General features: G+C 45.5%; 1 protein-coding gene across 8 annotated transcripts in view; it reads left to right on the top strand.

Moving 5' to 3' along the window:
* Nucleotides 1–19,906, top strand: part of CACNA1B (calcium voltage-gated channel subunit alpha1 B) — a 196,327-nt gene that overhangs the window by 44,312 nt on the left and 132,109 nt on the right. For all 8 annotated transcript variants that reach the window (XR_007413239.1, XR_007413238.1, XM_025476036.3 and 5 more), the window contains exons 7-9: nt 15,383–15,486; nt 18,420–18,535; nt 19,122–19,178. Coding sequence is in view for 6 of the 8 variants with exons in the window: in XM_025476036.3 (XP_025331821.1) it covers nt 15,383–15,486; nt 18,420–18,535; nt 19,122–19,178 (277 nt within the window). In the remaining 2 variants the exon portion in view is untranslated. The remainder of the gene's footprint in view (nt 1–15,382; nt 15,487–18,419; nt 18,536–19,121; nt 19,179–19,906) is intronic.

Raw genomic sequence — 19,906 nt, 5'->3', positions numbered from 1 at the left:
CAAACATGCAGGTGTTATGAGATTTTGCACTGGGGGTTTGGCATGGCACCAGGCCACAGTGACTGCAGTCAGCTGAGGCTGGTGCCCAGAGCAGGTGGCCAAGGTCTGACTGGGTCCACGCTCCACACTAATAGGGTGGGTTTTTGCAAATCAGGCAGGGTTTTTGAAGGGGATTCTTTGGAGAGTTAGAGCCTGCCTCTTTCCTCAGCCCAGCGAGAGGGGCTTTTATGATCCTTTCAGACCCGCTCCCTGAGTGTAGAGGCCAAGTGACAGTGCCTGCCCTTTAGGGGCAGGAGCCATGGGCCCGCAGTGGTGGGCAGAAGGGAGGGAGGTGGAGAGCATGCTTGGTGTTGGGAACAGGGGAGAACGTGTGAGTGTTTCTCACGGACAGACCAGCTGTAGCTGAGGGGTTGTGGGCAGCCAGCAGCCCTTCTGAATTCTGACCAGGGGAATGATGAAGTCTTAGCAGAGAACATCTGTTCAGGACAGACTGCTAGAAAATTGGTGGTGGGGGGTGAAGGAGTTCTCCTTCAGTCCTTCTGTGACTGAAGGAGAAATGGCTTGCCTGTATTTTGAAAAGTAAGTGAAGTCAAATGGGGTCCTGGAAGATACACTGAAGTGCCTTGTGAGAGACCAGTCAGCAGGAAATTTCTGTCAGGCCCAGAGAGACAAGATTATCTCAGGGCAGCACCCTGAGAACTTGCCCGTCCCCCTCCGCTCCCTTCCTGGCCTGGATTGTGTTGGGGTCAATAACCCAGCAGCAAGCTGGGGAAGAAGGAGCAGTGTTAGGCGTGGAGGGGCAAAGAGGGGCCACGCCTCCGTCGCACCATGAAAGCAGCCAGCTGTGGCAGGCCAGCCCAAAGAGTACAGATTCTCAGCGTGAAGCATGTTAAACAGTTTTATTGCCAGCTGGGACTGGACACTTAATTACTGAATTGAGACTGTGTTTTCTACTTGAGGTGATTGGAGAACTTTCTGTTACTCAGGAGTTATCAAAAAAGTCATAAGACTTATCTCAATTTTTATCCAGGGACATGAATACGTTCAAAGGGACATTAGAAGATAAATAAGTAGGCTTATGACAACGTACGTATCTATGAGAACATATGTATTCATGAGAATATACGTATTTATGAGAACATACATATTCATGAGAACATACATACATACATACATACATACATATGACTTTGCATATGTTCATTGAACTGGTTACATAAAGATGTGAAGAAGGGGTGTTCAGATGTGTAGGTTCCAAGGCTGTGTTTTACAGTTAGCATAGATAGGGCTTGTTCATCAACTGAATGTGCAATGTGAGAAAAGGAAGAGCCAAAGATGTGACTTCAGCGACTAGGAGAGGTGGTGTCTTTTCTTGAGAAGGGAGACTTGGGAGCGAGATATTTGCTCAGTTTTGTTTCATTGGATGAGTAGTAGAGCTCAAGGACCCTGCTTTGGCTGCATAATGTTTCAGAGAACTATTTTCACGCTAAGTATGCAGTGACATAGCGGAGAGGAGACGGTAGGGCTGAGAGTGTCTGCCTGAGGTCATGGATGGTGTTCCACATTATGGGAGATGATTGGCCCAGTAAGGGCTGTAGAAAGAGAAGCAAAGGAGGCCAAAGACTGAGCCCTCTCCAACTTGGCTGTGGAGGGAAGTTCTAGCGTTCAGAAGCTGAGCAGGAAAAAAGGAGCTGGCAGAGAGACCAAGGTGGAGCCGTTGAGGCAGGGTAAGAACAATACCATGAGCTTGTCTTGGAAGCAGAGCTAAGGAAAAAAGTTTTCAGAAAGCGATCAACCAGGATCAGGTGTCTCTGAGAGGTCGAGAAAGATGCTGCTAAACTTGACAGGAGCAGTGTCAGCAATGGGGGTAGGACCTTGGAACGTGCAGGAGATGGAATGAGGGCAGCGGAGAGAGTCAGCTCTTTCCCGGGGTTTCCCGGGAGGGGTAGTGGCAGGTAAGCGAGGGAGATTTGAGGACTGGCTGTTTTTGTAAACCTAAACTTTGAGATAATTCAGGGTTTATGTGCAGTTGCAGGAAATCTGTCAAGAGATCTCCTGTGTCCTCTCATGGTGATAACCTGCAGAAGTATCACCACCAGAATGCTGGTGTGGGCACAGTGGAGACAGGGAACCTTCCATCCCAGCAGGATCCCTGCGTAACCTCCTGTAGCCGCACCCACTTCTCTCTTACCTCGTCCATCCCTGTTAATCACTGATCTTTTGGCCATATCTGCAATTTCAAGGAGTTCCCGTAAATGAAACCATAGTCTCTGTAACTTTTTGGTGTTGACTTCATTTCACTCACATGATTCTTTGTGGATTCACCCAGATTACTGTGTGTCAGCAGTTGATTCCCCTTGATCCCTAGCAGTCTTCTGTGGTGTGGGTGGACTCTACAGTTTGCTTAACGTTCATTGAGTTCCATTGTATTCCATGGTATATATAGACCATGTCTTCTTACCCATTCATCTGTCCAGGACATCATGGCTCCTTCCACAGTTTGGCTATTGTGGACATTGCTGCTGTGAACATTGGGGTGCAGGTGTTCCCGTGTTTCACTGCATCTGTATCTTTGAGGTAAATACCCAGTAGTGCAGTTGCTGGGTCATAGGATAGCTCTATTTTTAACTCTTTGAGGAACCTCCACACAGTTTTCCAGAATGGCTGCACCAGTTTGCATTCCCACCAACAGTGCAAGAGGTTCCTCTTTCTCCACATCCTCTCCAACATTTTTTGTTTCTTGTCTTGTTAATTTTCATCATTCTCACTGGTATGAGGTGGTATCTCATTGAGGTTTTGATTTGTATTTCCCTGATGGCAAGTGATGTGGAGCATGTTTTCATGTGCTTGTTGGCCATGTGTATGTCTTCTCTAGAGAAATGTATGTTCATGTCTTCTGCCCATTTCATGCTCGGATTGTTTGTTTCTTGGGTGTTGAGTTTAATAAGCTTTTTCTAGATCTTGGATACTAGCCCTTATCTGATGTGGCATTTGCAAATATCTTCTCCCATTCTGCAGGTTGTCTTTTAGTTTTGTTGACTGTTTTCTTTTGCTGTGCAGAAGCTTTGTATCTTAAGTCCCAATAATTCATTTTTGCTTTTGTTTCCCTTGCCTTCATAGATGTATCTTGCAATAAGTTGCTGTGGCCAAGTTCAAAAAGGTTGTTGCCTGTGTTCTCTTCTAGGATTTTGATGGATTCTTGTCTTACATTTAGATCTTTAAGCCGTTTTGAGTTTATCTTTGTGTCTGGTGAAAGAGACTGGTCCAGTTTCATTCTTCTGCATTTGGCTGCCCAACTTCCCAGCACCATTTAATGAAGAGACTGTCCTTTTTCTAGTGGATAGTCTTTCTGGCCTTGTCAAATATTAGTTGACCATAGAGCGGAGGGTCCATTTCTGGGTTCTCTGTTCTGTTCCATTGATTTAGGTGTCTGTTTTTGTGCCAGGCCCACACTGTCTTAATGATCACAGCTTTGTAATACAGCTTGAAATCCGGCATTGTGATGCACCAGGCTTTGGTTTTCTTTTTCAGCATTCCTCTGGCTATTCAGGGTCTTTTCTGATTCCATATAAATCTTAAGATTATTTGTTCCAACTCCATGAAGAAAGTCCATGGTATTTTGATAGGGATTGAATTGAATGTGTAAGTTGCCCTGGGTAGCATAGACATTTTCACAATATTTATTCTTCCAATCCATGAGCGTGGAATGTTTTTCCATCTCTTTATGTCTTCCTCAATTTCTTTCAGAAGTGTTCTGTAGTTTTTAGGGTATAGATCCTTTATCTCTTTGGTTATGTTTATTCCTAGGTAACTTATGGTTTTGGGTGCAATTGTAAATGGGATTGATTCCTTAATTTCTCTATCTTCTATCCCATTGTTAGTGTATAGAAATGCCACTGATTTCTGTGCATTGATTTTGTATCCTGCCACATTGCTAAATTGCTGTATGAGTTCTAGCAATCTTGTGGTGGAGACTTTTGGGTGTTCTTTTTTATTTTTTTTTTAAGATTTTATTTATTTATGTATTTATTCGAGAGAGAGGCAGAGATATAGGCAGAGGGAGAAGTAGGTTCCCTGTGGAGCCTGATGCCTGGAACCCTGTAGGTTCCCAGGACCCCAGGATCACGACCTGAGCCAAAGGCAGATGCTCAACCATTGAGCCACCCAGGTGCTACTCTTTTGGGTTTTCTATGTACAATATCATTTCATTGGCGAAGAGGGAGAGTTTGACTTGTCAATTTGAATGCCTTTTATTTCTTTTTGTTGTCTGATTGCTGAGGCTAGGACTTCTAGCACTATGTCAAATAATAGTGGTGAGGGTGGACATCCCTGTAGTGGGGGAAAAGCTCTCAGTTTTTCCCCATTGAGAATGATATTTGCTGTGGGATTTTCATAGATGGCTTTTAAGATGCTGAGGAATGTTCCCTCTATCCCTACACTCTGAAGAGTTTTGATCAGGAATGGATGCTATATTTTGTCAAATGCTCTGCATCTATTGAGCAGATCATATGGTTCTTGTTTTTTCTCTTATTGATGTGATCTATCACATTGATTGTTTATGAGTGTTGAACCACCTGGGGACAAATCTCACTTGGTCATGGTGAATAATATTTTTTTTTAAATTTTATTTATTTATTCATGAGAGACACAGGGAGAGGGAGAAACAGGCTCCATGCAGGGACCCGGATGTGGGACTCAATCCCGGGACTCCAGGATCACGCTCTGGGCCAAAGGCAGGCGCTAAACCACTGAGCCACCCAGGGATCCCTGAATAATCTTCTTAATGTTGTGTTGGATCCTATTGGCTAGTATCTTGGTGAGGCTTTTTGCATTCGTGTTCATCAGGGATATTGGTCTATAATTCTCCTTTTTGGTGGAAGTCTTTGTCTGGTTTTGGGATCAAGGTAATGCTGGCCTCATAAAATGAGTTTGGAAGTATTCTCTCCCTTTCTATCCTTTGGAACAGCTTTAGTAGAATAGGTATTATTTCTTCTTTAAATGTTTGATAGAATTCCCCTGGGAAGCCATCTGGCCCTGGACTTTTGTGTCTTGGGAGGTTTTTGATGACTGCTTCAATTTCCTTGCTGGTTATTGGCCTGTTCAGGTTTTCTATTTCTTCCTGTCTCAGTTTTGGTAATCTGTAGGTTTCCAGAAATGCATCCGTTTCTTCTAGATTGCCTAATTTGTTGACATATACCTGTTCGTAATGTTTTTAAAATCATTTGTATTTCCTTGATATTAGTTGTGATCTCTCCTCTTTCCTTTGTGATTTTGTTAAATTGAGTCTTTTCTTTTTTCTTTTTAATAAGGCTGGCTAATGGTTTATCTATCTTATTAATTCTTTCAGAGAACCAACTCCTGGTTTTGTTGATATGTTCTACGGTTCTTCTGGTCTCTATTTCATTGAGTTCTGCTCGAATGTTTATTATCTCTTTTCTTCTGCTTGGTTTAGGCTTTATTTGCTGTTCTTTCTCCAGATACTTTAGGTTTGAGGTTAGCTTGTGTATTTGAGTTTTTTCCAATTTTTTGAGGGAGGCTTGTATTGGGATGTATTTCCTGCTTAGGACTGCTTTTGCTGTATCCCAAAGATTTTGAATGGTTGTATTTTAATTTTCATTAGTTTCCAGGAACATTTTTAATTCTTCTCTAATTTTCTGGTTGACCCATTCATCTTTTAGTAGGATGCTCTTTAACCTCCATGTGTTTGAGTTTCCTCCAAATTTCTTCTTGTGATTGAGTTCTAGTTTCAAAGCATTATGGTTTGAAAATATGCATGGTACAGTCCCAATCTTTTGGTATTCGTTGAGACCTGATTTGTGACCCTGTATGTAGTCTATTCTGGAGAAAGTTCCATATGCGCTTGAGAAGAATGTGTATGCGATTGCATTTGGATGGAAAGTTCTGTATATATCTGTGAAATCCATCTGGTCCAGTGTATCATTCAAGGCCCTTGTTTCTTTGGTGATATTCTGCTTAGAATATCTGTCATTTGCAGCAAGTGCCATGTTGAAGTCTCCTACTATTACTGTATTATTATCTAAGTATCTCTTTACTTTGGTTGTTGATTGATATACTTGGTAGCTGGTAGCTCCCACATTAGGGGCATAAATATTCATGATTGTTAGGTCTTCTTGTTGGATAGACCCTTTAAGTATGATATAGTGTCCCTCTTCATCTCTTACTACAGTCTTTGGGATAAACTTTATCTGATATGAGGACTGCTACCCTAGGTTTCTTTTGAGGACCATTTGAATGGTAAATTGTTCCCCACCCCTTCATCTTCAGGCTGGAGGTGTCCTTAGGTCTAAAATGAATCTCTTGTAGACAGCATATAGATGGGTCTTGCTTTTTTTTGGGGGGGGGGGTCTTGCTTTTTTATGCAGTCTGTTACCCTGCATCTTTTGATGGGATCATTTAGCCCATTCATGTTCCAAGTAACTATTGAAAGAGATGAGTTTAATGTCATCATAATACCTATTCAGTCCCTGTTTTTGTGGATTGTTTCTTTGGGTTTCTTCTTTCTTTTACAGGGTCCCCCTTAGTATTTCTTGCAGACCTGGTTTGGTGGTCACATATTCTTTCAGTTTCTGCACACTGTGGCACCTCTTTATCTCTTCTTCTATTCTGAATGACAGCCTTGCTGGATAAAGTATTCTTGGCTGCATGGTCTTCTCATTTAGTACCTTGAGTGTATCATGGCAGCTCTTTCTGGCCTGCCAGGTCTCTGTGGAGATGTCTGCTGTTAATCTGATATTTCTCCCCATGTAAGTTAAAAATCTCTTGTCTTAAGCTGCTTTAAGAATTTTCTCTTTATATTTGAAATTTGCAAGTTTCACTATTAAATGCTGAGGTGTTGAATGGTTTTTGTTGACTTTTCTGGGGAGGGGGTTCCTCTCCATCTCTTGGATCCAAATGCCTGTTTCCTTCCTCAGATTAGGGAAGATCTCAGCTATGATTTGTTCAAATATACTTGTGGTCCTCGCTCTCTCTCTCTATATATATATATGCCTTTTCTGAGATTCCAATAAGATGAATATTCTTCCCTCACGAGCTTTCCTTTATTTCCTGAAGCCTTTACTCGTGGGCTCTTGTTTTGTTTTTCTTTTTTCCTCAGCTTCCTTCCTTTCCATCAACTTCTCTTCTGTGTCACTCACTCTCTCTTCCACTTCATTAACCCTAGCAGTCAGAGCATACAGTATAGACTGCATCTCAGTTAAAATATTTTTAATTTCAGCCTGATTAGATCTCAATTCTGCAGTAAGAGAATCTCTAGAGTCCTTTATGCCTTTTTCCAGAGCCACCCGTAATTTTATAATTGTACTTCTGAATTGTATCTCTGACATGATATTTAAATCCACGTCCAGTAATTCTGTGGCAGAGAGTATTACTTCCTGTTCTTTCTTTTGTGGTGAATTCTTCCTTCTAGTCATTTTGTCAGTGTAGAGTGGCTGTATGAGCATGCAGAGTCAAAAATATCAACTACGACCTAAGTAAAATACACCCTAGATGATTCCAAAGAGGTCAAAGACCAGAAAGTAAAAGAAAAAGAAGAACAGAACAAAATAAAACAAAAGGACTACTATAGTGATAAATTTTAAAACAAAATAGGGGGATCCCTGGATGGCTCAGCCGTTCAGCACTTGCCTTTGGCCCAGGGCGTGATCCTGGAGATCGAGACCCGGGATTGAGCCTTGCATCAGGCTCCTTGCATGGAGCCTGCTTCTCCCTCTACCTGTGTCTCTGCCTCTTTCTCTCTCTCTCTCATGAATAAATAAATAAATAATCTTTAAAAATTTTTTTAAAAACAAAAACAAAAAACAAAGGAAAAAAGGGGGTGCTGAGGAAGTGGTGGTGGAGAGAGAATATAGTCTCCCCAAGGGAACCTAGAGGGTGATCCTCTTGGTTCTGAGTGTATTTTGTTCTGTATGTTAGAAAATGCTCATTTCCAAATTTAGATAAAGCAGTAAAACTTATATAAAGCCCCAACATTGACCACAAGAGCATAAACAAGATAAAAGAGCGGGGGGCAGAATGGGAAGGAAGAGAGAATATAGTTTCACAGAATGAACCAACACAGTGTTCCACTTGGTTCTGGGTGTATTGTGGTCTGTGTGTTAAAAGGTACTAACTTCCACCATGTAAAACAAAATGAGACAGAAAAAAAGAAACACAAAAAACAAAAACTCATGACTCATGTATCTACCAAAATTAAATTGAGTATGTTGAAGGGAATCTAAAAATGAAGAATATACCTAAGACATGTAATTGTAGAAATATTAAAGCCAAAAAGGAAAAAGGTTAAAAATGAAGAGTTGGTAAAATATAGTAGTTAAGGCAGGAAAAGAGAAAAAAAAAATTAGAAAATTTTAACCTTAAAATAAATGAATTGTAATGAACAAAACCTCTAGTTCTGTATACTATTCCGTGAGTCCTGGAGCTTGCCAGTGCTGGTTGGTCAGTAGACTTGCTCTTCCCCGTCCTTCCAGCTGGGCTTCTGGGGGAGGGGCCTGCTGCGCTGACTCGCAGGTGTGTGCACCTGGCAGAGCTGCCCCGCCCCTACTAGGTGCCGGGCTCGGTGGGAGCAGTTTACTCCGGGAGGCCTTTGTTCCCCGGCGGCCCTGAACGGTGGAAAAAAGAAAGAAAAAACAAAAAAAATGGCGGCGTCCAGATCTCCAGCTCCGGAGCCAAGAGCTCCCTGGGAGCGCCAGAGCGCGGTCTCCCGGTGCGCGCTGGCCTAGGTGCCCCCGGGGCAGGCGCGCGTGCGCGGATCTGCACAGATGAGCGGCAGGAGAGTTCTCGCCGTGCTGTGCCCCCCGGGTCGGCTCTCCTGAGGGCAGCGGAGGGCAGCGGAGGGCAGCCGGCTCTGTCCACTTTGGTGCCCTCGGATCCAGGGCCCTGCGCCGCTGGACCTGCGCTCCTGGGGCCTACCCCTCCCACAGGGAACAGAGGACGGCCGCCTCCATCCGTTGCCCGGCTCTAGGGGCTGGGGAGCTCCGCAGCAGCCGAGCAGCCGAGCAGCCGAGCAGCCGAGCAGCCGAGCAGCCGAGCACCCGAGCACCCGAGCACCCGAGCACCCGAGCAGCCGCTGGCCTCTCCCACACCACGTGCCCCCGAGGGCTGCGGCGCTCCAGCCCTTTACCGGGATCTGACCGCGGTTGGCGCTGAGCTCCCCCCGGGGGGCCCCTAGTCTGACTGTGTCTCTGGGAATCTTGCGGCTCGACTGCTCCTCCTGCGATTCTGCCTGCCCCATGTCCCTGCTGAGCACTTTCCAGTCACGGAAGACTCAGGCGTGGATTTTTAAAGTTCCCACTTGTCTGCAGCTTGGCTTTCCTGCCGGTTTGCCCGGCTCCCCGCGGCTCCCCTCCCCTACTTTCTTCTTGGCTTTCCTGCCTTATCAGAAGCGATCCTTTCCTCTCTGTAGCATCCCAGCTCTTCTCTCTTTACGCCTCAGGTTGAATTCATAGGTGGTCAGGGTGTCTTGAAGGTTATCTAGGCAAGTCTGTGGGACCCGATGAATGGAGGACCCCTACCTACTCTTTTGCCATCTTGCCTCCTCCGCTGTTGGGATTGTTATTTTGCTGTGGAGTTTTTATATATTATAGAAACTAGTTCTCTTTCAGATATGTTTTGCAAATATTTCTCCTAGTCATTGACTCCATGGACTTGACTTATACCCTTCACCTGATCTTTCACAGAACAAGCTTTTTTTTTTTTTTTTTTTTTTTTTAACAGAGCAAGCATTTTAAATTTCGATAGAGTCCAATTTATCAATTTTTGCCTTTTTGGATTGGCCTTTTGTGGTCAAGTCTAAGAACTCTTTGCGTAGTCCTAAATTCTGAAGATTTTCTCTTGCTTTTTTTTTTTTTTTTAAGATTTTATATGCAAGTCCATGATCCATTTTGAGTTAATTTTTGTATAAAGTGGTAGGTTTAGGTTAGATTCTCTCTTTTTCTCTTCCCCCTTTCCCTCCCTTCTTCCCTTCCTTCATTTTTTTTTAAAGATTTTATTTATTCATTCATAGAGACAGAGAGAGAGAGAGAGAGGCAGAGACACAGGCAGAGGGAGAAGCAGGCTCCATGCAGAGAGCCTGACGTCGGACTCGATCTAGGGTCTCCAGGATCATGCCCTGGGCTGCAGGCAGCGCTAAACTGCTGGGCCACCGGGGCGGACCCTCCTTCACTTTTTTTGAACTTATGAATGTCCAGTTCCTCTAGCACCCCTTGTTGAAAAGGCTATGTTTCATCCATTGACTTGCTTTTGCACCTCTGCCAAAATAATTGGGTGTATTTCGTGTGGGTCTGTTTCTTTCTTTTTCTTTCCTTTTGAAAGCAAGCTCTACATCCAACGTGGGGCTTGAGCTCAAAATCGTGAGACCAGGAGTTGCATGCTCCACTGACTTAGCCAGGTAGATGCCCTGTGTGGGTCTGCTTTGTTCCAATGATCTATGTGTCCCTCTCTACCAATACTATGCAACCTTCATTATTGTAGCTGTGCTGTAGAGTAAATCTTTTAAAGCAGGTAGACTGATCTTTCCTGTTTTATTCTATTTTGGAGAATTGACATCTTTACAATGTTGGGTCTTCCAATCCATGAGCATGGTATAGCTCTCCATTTTTGTAGATTATATTTGATTTCTCTAATCAGCATTTTGTAGTTCTCAGCATACAAGTCCTGCATACATTTGTATGCCTTCTAGTTCCTTTTTGTGCCTTATTGCACTGGCCAAAACTTCTACCATTATGTTGAATAAGAATGGGGAGAGCAGACATATTTCTCTGCTCCTAATCCTAGGGAAAAAGCATTCAGTTTTTAACTGTTAAGTGTAAAATTAACTGTAAGTTTTTCTGTTTTTTTTTTTTTTTTTGTAGATGCCCTTTATCATACTGAGGCAGTTCCCCTATTCCTACTTTTCTGAGGGGTTCTATCATGCATGGGTATTGAATTTTGTAAAATACTTTTTCTGCATATGATAATGTGATTTTTTTCTTTAGCCTGTAATATGGTGGATTATATTGATTGACTTTTGAATTTTGAAACAGCTTGAGCGTAAACAGGAATAAACTCCATCTAGTCATCATGTATAATTATCTTTATATTTTCCTTAATTCTATTTGTTAATATTTCATTAAGGATTCTGGTATCTATATTCATGAGGTCTTTTGGTCTGTAATTTCCACCTTTTTTGAATTGTCTTTGTTTGGTATTGGTATGAGGGCAATATAAGATTTAGAAATGAATTAGGAAGTAATTCTATCTCTTCCATTTTCTGGAAGAGATTTATGTAAGTGGTATTATTTCTTTTGCAGAGAATTGATACATTTTGGTACCATTGGTACAAATTATGCAATCTAAGTCTAGAGATTTCTTTCATGGATTTCTTTTCAAATACCACTTTTGTTGAGATATAATTCATATACCATAAAATTCACCACTTTAAAGTATAAAGTTAATGACTCTTGTATGTTCACAGGGTTGTGTGGCCATCAGCATTATCTAATTTTTGAAGATTTTTGTCAAGCAAAAAAGAAACCCTGTGTCCATTAGCAGTCATTCCTCATTCTTCCATCCACTAGCCCTTGGTAACCACTAATACATTTCTGTCTCTATTAGTCTATTCCAGACATTTCCTATAAATGGAATCATATAATATGTGGACTTTTGTGTTTCTAAGGTCCATCCATGTTGTAGCAAGTATCAGTATCTCATTGCTTTGATTATCAAATATGATTTCATTAAGCAGATATGCCCTGATGAAAATTTAGGTTGTTTCAACTTTTGTACATTATGAATCATGTTACTATGAACCAATATGTACAAGTTTTTGTGTGGAATATGTTTTTAGTTCCCTTAGGTATATGCCTAGGAATAGAATTGCTAGATCATATGGTAACTTTGTGTGTAACCTTTTGAGGAGCTGCCAGACTGATTTCCACAGTGGCTGCAGCACCCTATATCCTACCAGGAGTGCACAAGCACTCTAAATTCTCCACGGTCTCATCAACACTTGTTATCATCTGTCTTTTTAATTTTAAGCATCCTAGTAAAATTAAAATTTAATTTTAAAACATCCATTTATTCATTCATGATATAAGTGATTTCTATTATTTTCTTTACAGTGTTTTATTAGTTTCAGGTGTACAATATAGTAAGTTAAGAGTCTGTTTCCTGGTTTGTCTTTCTGTTTCTTTTTTTTTTTAATTTGCTCATTTGTTTTTTTTTTTTTTTTTTTAAATTCTACATACGGATGAAATAATATGGTATTTGTCTTCTTGGACTGGCTTATTTCACTTAGCTTAATACTCTCTATCCGTGTTGTTGCAAATGGAGAGATTTTATTCTTTTTTTATGGCTGGATAGTATTCCATTGTGTGTGTGTATGTGTGTGTGCATTGCATGTGTATAATCTTTATCATTCATCCATCAGTGGACACTTGGGCTGTTTCCATATCTTGGCTATTGTAAATACTGCTGCTATAGACGTTGGAGTGCATGTATCCCTTTGGATTAGTGTTCTTATATTTTGGGGGTAAATACCTAGTAGTGCAATTGCTGGATTGTAGGGTAGTTCTATTTTTAACTTTTTGAGGAACCTCCATGCTCTTTCCCACAGTGGCTGCACCAGTTTGCGTTCCTACCAACAGCGCATGAGTGCTCCTTTTATTCAACGTCATCAACAGCACCTGTTGTTTCCTGTTAAAATTTATTTTTTTAAAAAAGATTTTATTTATTCATTCATGAGACACACACACACACACACACACACACACACAGAGAGAGAGAGAGAGGCAGAGACACAGGCAGAGGGAGAAGTAGGCTCCATGCAGGGAGCCCGACGTGGGACTCGATCCTGGGTCTCCAGGATCAGGCCCTGGGCTGAAGGCACCACTAAACCACTGAGCCACCGGGCTGTCCTTAAAATTTAATTTTAAATTTAACCAAACAACCATGAAGTGAAGTGGTGTTTCATTTTGGCTTTGATTTGCATTTTCTCTAATGACTTATGATATTGAGCATCTTTTATGTGCTTATTGCACCACTTATATGTCTTCTTTGGAGAAATGTATATTCAGATTCTCTTCCCATTTTAAAATTGGTTAATTTGTCATTTTTTTATTGATTTGTAATTTTTCTCTCTATATTATGCTGCTAGACCCTTATCTGATATATGATATTATAAATATTATTTGTGTAAATATTGTAGTAAATATTGTGTCATATTCTGTGACACAATATTTGTCACATATTCTGTGACACAATAGTAATATTGTGTCATATTCTGTGGGTTATCCTTTCACTTTCTTGATAGTGTCACTTGAAGTACAAATGATTTTTATATTGATGAAGTCTCATATTTCTATTTTTTAAAAGATTTTATTTATTTATTCATAGACACAGAGAGAGAGGGACAGAGAGAGAGAGAGAGGCAGAGACACAGGCAGAGGGAGAAGCAGACTCCATGCAGGGAGCCCAATGTGGGACTCGATCCCACATCTCCAGGATCAGGCCCTGGGCTGAAGGCGGTGCTAAACCACTGAGCCACCCGGGCTGCCCTCATATTTCTATTTTTATTTTCACCATTGTGCTTTTGGTGTTATAGCTAAGAATTCATTACCTAATCCAAAGTCATGAAGCTTCACTTCTGTATTTTCTTTTTAGGAGTTTTCTAGTTATTGTTCTTGTCTTTAGGTCTGTGAGTATTTTTCAGCCTTCTCTTTGTCCTGTATTCTGCTATTCTGAGGACATGAATGTTAGATCTTTTGTTAATAGTCCCACAGGTTGTTGAGATTTTCTTGTTTGTTTTTGTTTTTAAATCCAGTTTCTCTCTGCTTATCAGACTAGGTAACTGCTCTTGTTCCCTTTTACTGTTCACTGATTTTTTTCCCCCTTCTCCTCCATTCTGATGCTGTGCCTTTCCATTTAGATTTTTATTTTGATTATTGTGGTTTTCAGTTCTAAGTTTTCCATTTGGTTCTTCTTTATATCTTCTACTTGTCTGCTGATACTATTTCTTTGTTGAGACTTTCTATTTTTGAGTGTGTTTCAACTGTGTACATAATTGCTCTTTAAAGCATTTTTATAATAGCTGCTTTAAAGTCTTTGTCTGATACTTTTCTCATCTCTGTCATCTTAGTGTTGGCAATATGCACCAGTCGGGGTTCTCCAGAAATACAGAACCAGTAAGATGTGTATATATGTATGTGTGCATACATAGATATGTATGAAGAGAGAGACTGACCAATTGATTAATAGAAATTGGCTCTTGTGATTATGGAGGTTGGTAAATCTAAATCTGCAGTTCAGGCTGGCAGGTTCAAGACCTGGGAGAGATGGTGTTATGGTGCCAGTCTGAAAGCCAGCAGGTGGAGACCCAACAGAGCCAATGGTACAGATGAAGTCTGAAGGCAGTCTACTAGAGAATTTCCTTTTACTCGGAGGGGAGTTGTTTTTTTGTTTTTTGTTTTTTTGTCTCTTCAGACTTTCAACTGATTGAATGAGGTCTACCACCTTATGGAAGGCAATCTGCTTTACTCTATCAATTAAGATGCTAATCTCTTCTAAAAACACATTTACAGAACCACCCAGAATAATATTTGACCAAATATCTGGAGACCCCATGGCCCAGTCAAGTTGACACATAAAATTAACCATCATGGCATCTATTGATTATCTTTTTTCATTCAGTTTGTGGTTTTCCTGGTTCTTGGAATAGCAAATGAGTTTCAGTTAAAAATTGGACACTTGGTATCATATCATGAGACCCAGGCTATATAAAAGTCAAAAGATCTGGGAGATGCCCTTCCTTGCATTCTGTTTTTGGATCATACATGAGTGCTGGCTTCTAGCTTAAGCCAGGCACATGGTAAGAACTGTTCCTGGGGAACTTGTAGGCTTGCTCTTGATATGGGGGACATATGGCATAGGGCTCACTGCCTCTGAGCTATGGAAGCTACTATAGACAGATTAGATTTGGGCCTGGGGCCTGTGGGCCCCATTCAAGAGAAATGTCTTTAGAGCTGACTGGTATGTCCAGTAGCCTGGGAAGAATGAGGAAGGTATCTAAGCGGAGGCCAGGCATGCAGCCTTCCAGGTATCTTGGAAGTCTTTGGCTCCCTGGAACAATTCCTTAGCTTTTTAGCTTTGTTGGGCAGTGACCAGGAGTGCTAATTGTCCTTGGTTCTTTGAGAGCTCCAAGACATCTCCAAAGAAAGCTCTGTGGGGCAAGGGTAGGCAGATTTCATGTGGGCCCTACCTGGACCCCCCAATATCTGAATTCTCCCTGCCTAGGCCCTGCCAAGTGTTTGAGGAGGGGTCAAGGGCACATCTACAGCCCAGGCTATGTGTCTTGTCCACCTGTTTTTCCTCATCTCCTTTTTGCTTGCAGACAAATGATGCAGCTGGCAACACTTGGAACTGGCTCTACTTCATCCCTCTCATCATCATTGGCTCCTTCTTCATGCTCAACCTGGTGCTGGGTGTGCTCTCAGGGTAAGAGGCCCTGTGGGCTTGTGTGCTGCCTGCCTGCCCCTCTGTGTTCTCAGGCTAAGGGGACAGGTGGTAGAGTCAGACATGGGCATGTGTGATGTCGGGGCCTGGCCTGGCCTCATGGCCACCCTTTGTGGTGGCCACTCCCACTATCCTGAGCTCTGGCCAGCCTTTCCTCTGTGCTACTATGCTGACTCTCTCTTGGCCTCCTTACCTCCATCTCACCCTTGGCCTTCACCTTGGCCCCTGATGATGGTGGAGGGGCTGCTCCTGGATCTCACTGGGGTCCATGGTGGGGTTTGCTGGCAGCCCTGGTGCCTAGAGGATCTTCCCTGGTAGAGTGGAGAGTGAGGAGCAGCCCTATATCCTGTCTATAGTGGTCACTGGGATCCCCACCCTAGCTTTGGCCCCTGGCTTGCTCCTCCTCTCCAGATACCTTTCTGTGCTGAGCTCCTACAGGAGAGAACCAGAGAGGGTGAGGGGTTGGGATTCCTTCCTGAAGGGAGGTGGTTCCTGACCTCACAGTGGGGCCACTGACTACAGACATGCTGGTGCTTAGGGGCACATGGGGCTGGTGTTTGGGGATTCCCCCACTTCCACCAGTCTGGGGAAGCTGTGTAGGGAAGGCTTGGTCTGTGCTCTGTCACCACCTTGGTATCATACTCCCTGTAAGGCTGGAGAAGAACATCTCCATCCTGCCCACCCTGAAGATTCCTGCTCAGGTCCAGGGCTTCTGAGGTAGGCTCGGGGAGAGCCTGGTAGATCCACGGGGCCTAGAAAGGAACAGCCATTGAGAGGACAATGGTTGGAGGCCAAGGCCTGCTTGCTTTGACTCTGGAATGTGTCCTTAGCCTCCATCCTGTCCTGTAAGTGGTATGTCACTGGCATGTCTTTCCGAGCACCTCCATAGGGACAGGCAAACCCACAGCCCAGTGGATGCATATAGAACTTCTCGTCTGATGGAATTGCATGATTTGAGCTGCACAGGGAATCCAGAGGAGGCCTGGGACTCAGATAATGCTCAGGAAAGGGCATTTACATTGAGACCCAAAGGGAGACCAGCAGTGAATGTAGCAAAGGAGGGGAAAGGGTGTCCCAGGCAGAGAAGAGCTGGAGTAGAGGCTTTGGGCTACCCAGAAGGACACAATGTGTGCTGCAAGGGTGCTTAGAGCTGGAACCAGAAGGTGTGGAGGGGAGAGGGTGCTGGGGCTGGCAGACGGCAGTCTTGTGTGGAGCGTGGGCTCTGTGCTGAGGACAGTGCACAGTGGGGAGGTGGTAGGAACATGAGTGGGTTCATGGTGAGCTGGGAGAGCAGCCTGCTTGGGGTGGCTTTGTGCGGCTTACCCTGAAGAATGTGCAGAAAGGACTGAGGGGTTGAGGCTGGGTGGCTCCTCACTGAGCAGGGCCATGAACTTTGTGGCTTCCCAGCCTCTTCCCACCTGTGAGCATCCTGGCCTCTGAGGTTGGGGTGATGTGGGATGGTTTTCCCAATTAGTCTCAGCTGAGCCCTCCCTTGGCCATCCAGGCCCAGCAGAGGGACTCCCAGATTCTCCTTCAGGTGTGGGCAGGCTTGGGCACGGCAAGGCCCCTAGTCAGTGCCTTGCCTGTGGGCCCCATGCTGGCTGCACTCCAGGCTGCAGTAATTAGACTCGGCCTCTAGAACCAGACTCGGGGAAAGCTTACCGTGCAGGCTCGGTCCAGCCATGGCTCTGCGGACTCTGGGCAGGAGCTGCTGGGAGGCCTGGGAGGGAATAAGCCCTGTGTTCCTTCATGCCACAGGCTGTCATCCCCAAAGCATCTGGGAGGAGCAGGGTCAGTAATTTCTCTTGTGGCTTTTCCTAGCAGTGAGGACTGAGGCCCAGGGAGGACAGGCTGTTGGCTGCCATGTAAGAAGTGGCTGCTCTGTGCAAGGCAGAGATGGCTGCAGCGTTTTTTTGCTGGGGGCTCTCAGACAGACTCAAGCGGTGTCACTGTGCTACGTCTGCCCCCCTGGCCCGCCTGCCCTCATCAGGCTAAGGCAGAGAGCCTGGACAGAGGGGAGGCGCCCTGTGTCGCTGCAGATTCGGGGCTTGGGAGGGATGGGAGGTCCAGGCAGGAGCTGGCTCCTCTCATTGCCAGGGTTGCCATAACTCGGGCCCTGGTAGACACTGGTCATGGGCTTGGGTCAGTGCTGGCCAGAGCCAAGCTCTCTCTTTCTTGCCGTGGCTGTGTGGCCTGCTGGGCTCTAAGCCCAGAAGCTGCCTCTTCTGGAGGAGAAATAGTCATTCAGCTGAGAACAGACATCACTGCTTTGGTGTGGGGTGTGCCCATCTGTCCTTTGGGGACCTGGTCTTGTCCCAAGCCTGGGCTGAGAGGCTTGCCATGCTGGACACAGGGTGCATGTGTGCATGGGTACTGCGGTGTTCTCATGTGCCTGTAGGAGCCTACAGGCTGGGCTGGGAGGCTGGGCTGGGGTGCTGAGGACGAAGGTGGGCAGAGATGTCTCTCCTGGTCACTGTGAGCCTTGCAGCTTTGGCTGAGGTGGCTGCAGGGGCTCTGGAATGTTTTCCTTCCATGCCTGGCTCACCCCCATCCAGTCCCTTCTGGCTCCATTCCTGTCAGCCTTTCCCCTCCCAGCAAGGGCTCCGGGTCTGAACCAGCAGAAGAAGCAAAGTGCCAGTCCTTTGGGCAGTTCTCGCACAGAAGTTCTCTGTGGGATGGCTGATGGCAGGACCCAGCCTCGGAGGGTGTGCCCTTGGCCTCTCCTTGTCTCTGGCACCCACTCTGGGGGCTGAAGTGCTATCCCTGTGCGGGAGGATCTGAGGAAGGAGGGGTCAGGTTGGCAGAGGCTGTGGTGATGTGGCCTCCTGGGCCCCGTCTGCCTCTGTGTCGTGGGGCTGGTGGCTGTGCTCACACTCACCTGATTTGCTTACTTTTCCGGCCCCTGCACAATACAGAGAGTTTGCCAAGGAGCGTGAGAGGGTGGAGAACCGCCGGGCATTCCTGAAGCTCCGCCGCCAGCAGCAGATCGAGCGGGAGCTCAACGGGTACCTGGAGTGGATCTTCAAAGCCGGTGAGCACCAAGGGCTGCTGCTATGCTTGTGGCCCCCCCACTGTCAGGGCCCTGGGGAGGGTGACGCCAGAGTAGGGGAGGGGTGCTGAGACGTCTGAGGTGTGTTCTTATGTGGCTCTGGGGACGCTGGCCTTTGTAATGGAGGCTTCTGGCCTGGCCCAGCCGAGGGCTAGTTTCTGCCTGTCAGACTCCAGTGCCCTGCCCTTGACATGAGCCTGCCCTGTGCTCCGTGCCCTGGGGTTCTGACTAACCCCCCCCGCCCCGCCCCAGACCAGCATTCCTTCCTCCATATGGGGCACCTGCTGTGCTTTGTCACCTAGTGGCTGCTCTTGGGGGCAGGGGGTGATGGGAACATGGAAATAGGCCAAGCCCCCCTCAGGGCACTGTCTGCGGGACATGTAGAGGGCGTCTGTCCTAGTAGGAGACGCTCTGCCATGAGCCCCACAGGCTGCTGGAGCTATTAGGGCTGAGAAGGTGAGATCCTGCAGCAGAGGGGCACCTTCATCTTTGTGTGTTTCTGGGTAGCGAGCCCCGGTTGGGGGTAGGGACGGGAAGGCTTCAACCTGAGGCTATGTGTCACTCGCAGAGGAAGTCATGCTGGCCGAGGAGGACAAGAATGCGGAGGAGAAGTCCCCCCTGGATGGTAGGTGACCACTGTCAATGCTGTTAGCAAGATGTGTGTGCATGCTCGCACGGGCGATGCATGATGCTCTTGCTGCCATCTGTCACATCATGCACGGTCCTGGGTGGAACCCTATCTGGAGGTCAGTGTGTGCTCCTGGGGGCTTGTGTGCAATGGACCAGAGTGCATGCAGCTGCTGGGGGGCTCAGACACCTGCAAAGTGTCAGCCTGGGACCCAGAGGAGCCCGTGCCCACAGTATGGTCCCGAAAGCTGTGTTGTCCAGTGTACTTGTAAGTGCGCTGCAGTCACATACAAGTGAAAGTCCTGTTCCTCGGGCTCACCCACCACATTTCAAGCGTCCCATAGCCAGATGGGGCTCGAGGCTACTATGTTGGTCACTATAGATGTAAATCATTTCCATCATTGTAGAAAGTTCTGTTGGGCGCTGCAGCTTCTAGAAGCTTTCCATCAGGTTTAAGCCAAGCTGCATCTGTCTGCAGGGCTCAGGATGATAGGGCTCCCATGCAGCCCTGAAAGGACCCCTGGCAGTCTGGGGCCACTGAGACCAGGGCGGCCAGTGTGGCCATAGTCACCAGTCAGGCTACTAGCACAGCCTCAGTGGCGGGAAGGCTGTCCTCTTTTTACATCGATGCAGAGGCCAGAGAGGTTGGCCATGTCTGCCATTGCCTCTGTAGAACCTGCAGCTGGAGCTTTAACTGGTCTGCGCTGGCCCCTCCGCAGGCCTGAC

This window comes from Canis lupus, chromosome 9 (assembly GCF_003254725.2).
Source record: "Canis lupus dingo isolate Sandy chromosome 9, ASM325472v2, whole genome shotgun sequence".
Taxonomy (NCBI): Eukaryota; Metazoa; Chordata; class Mammalia; order Carnivora; family Canidae; genus Canis; species Canis lupus.
This window is presented reverse-complemented; position numbering and strand designations above follow the sequence as displayed.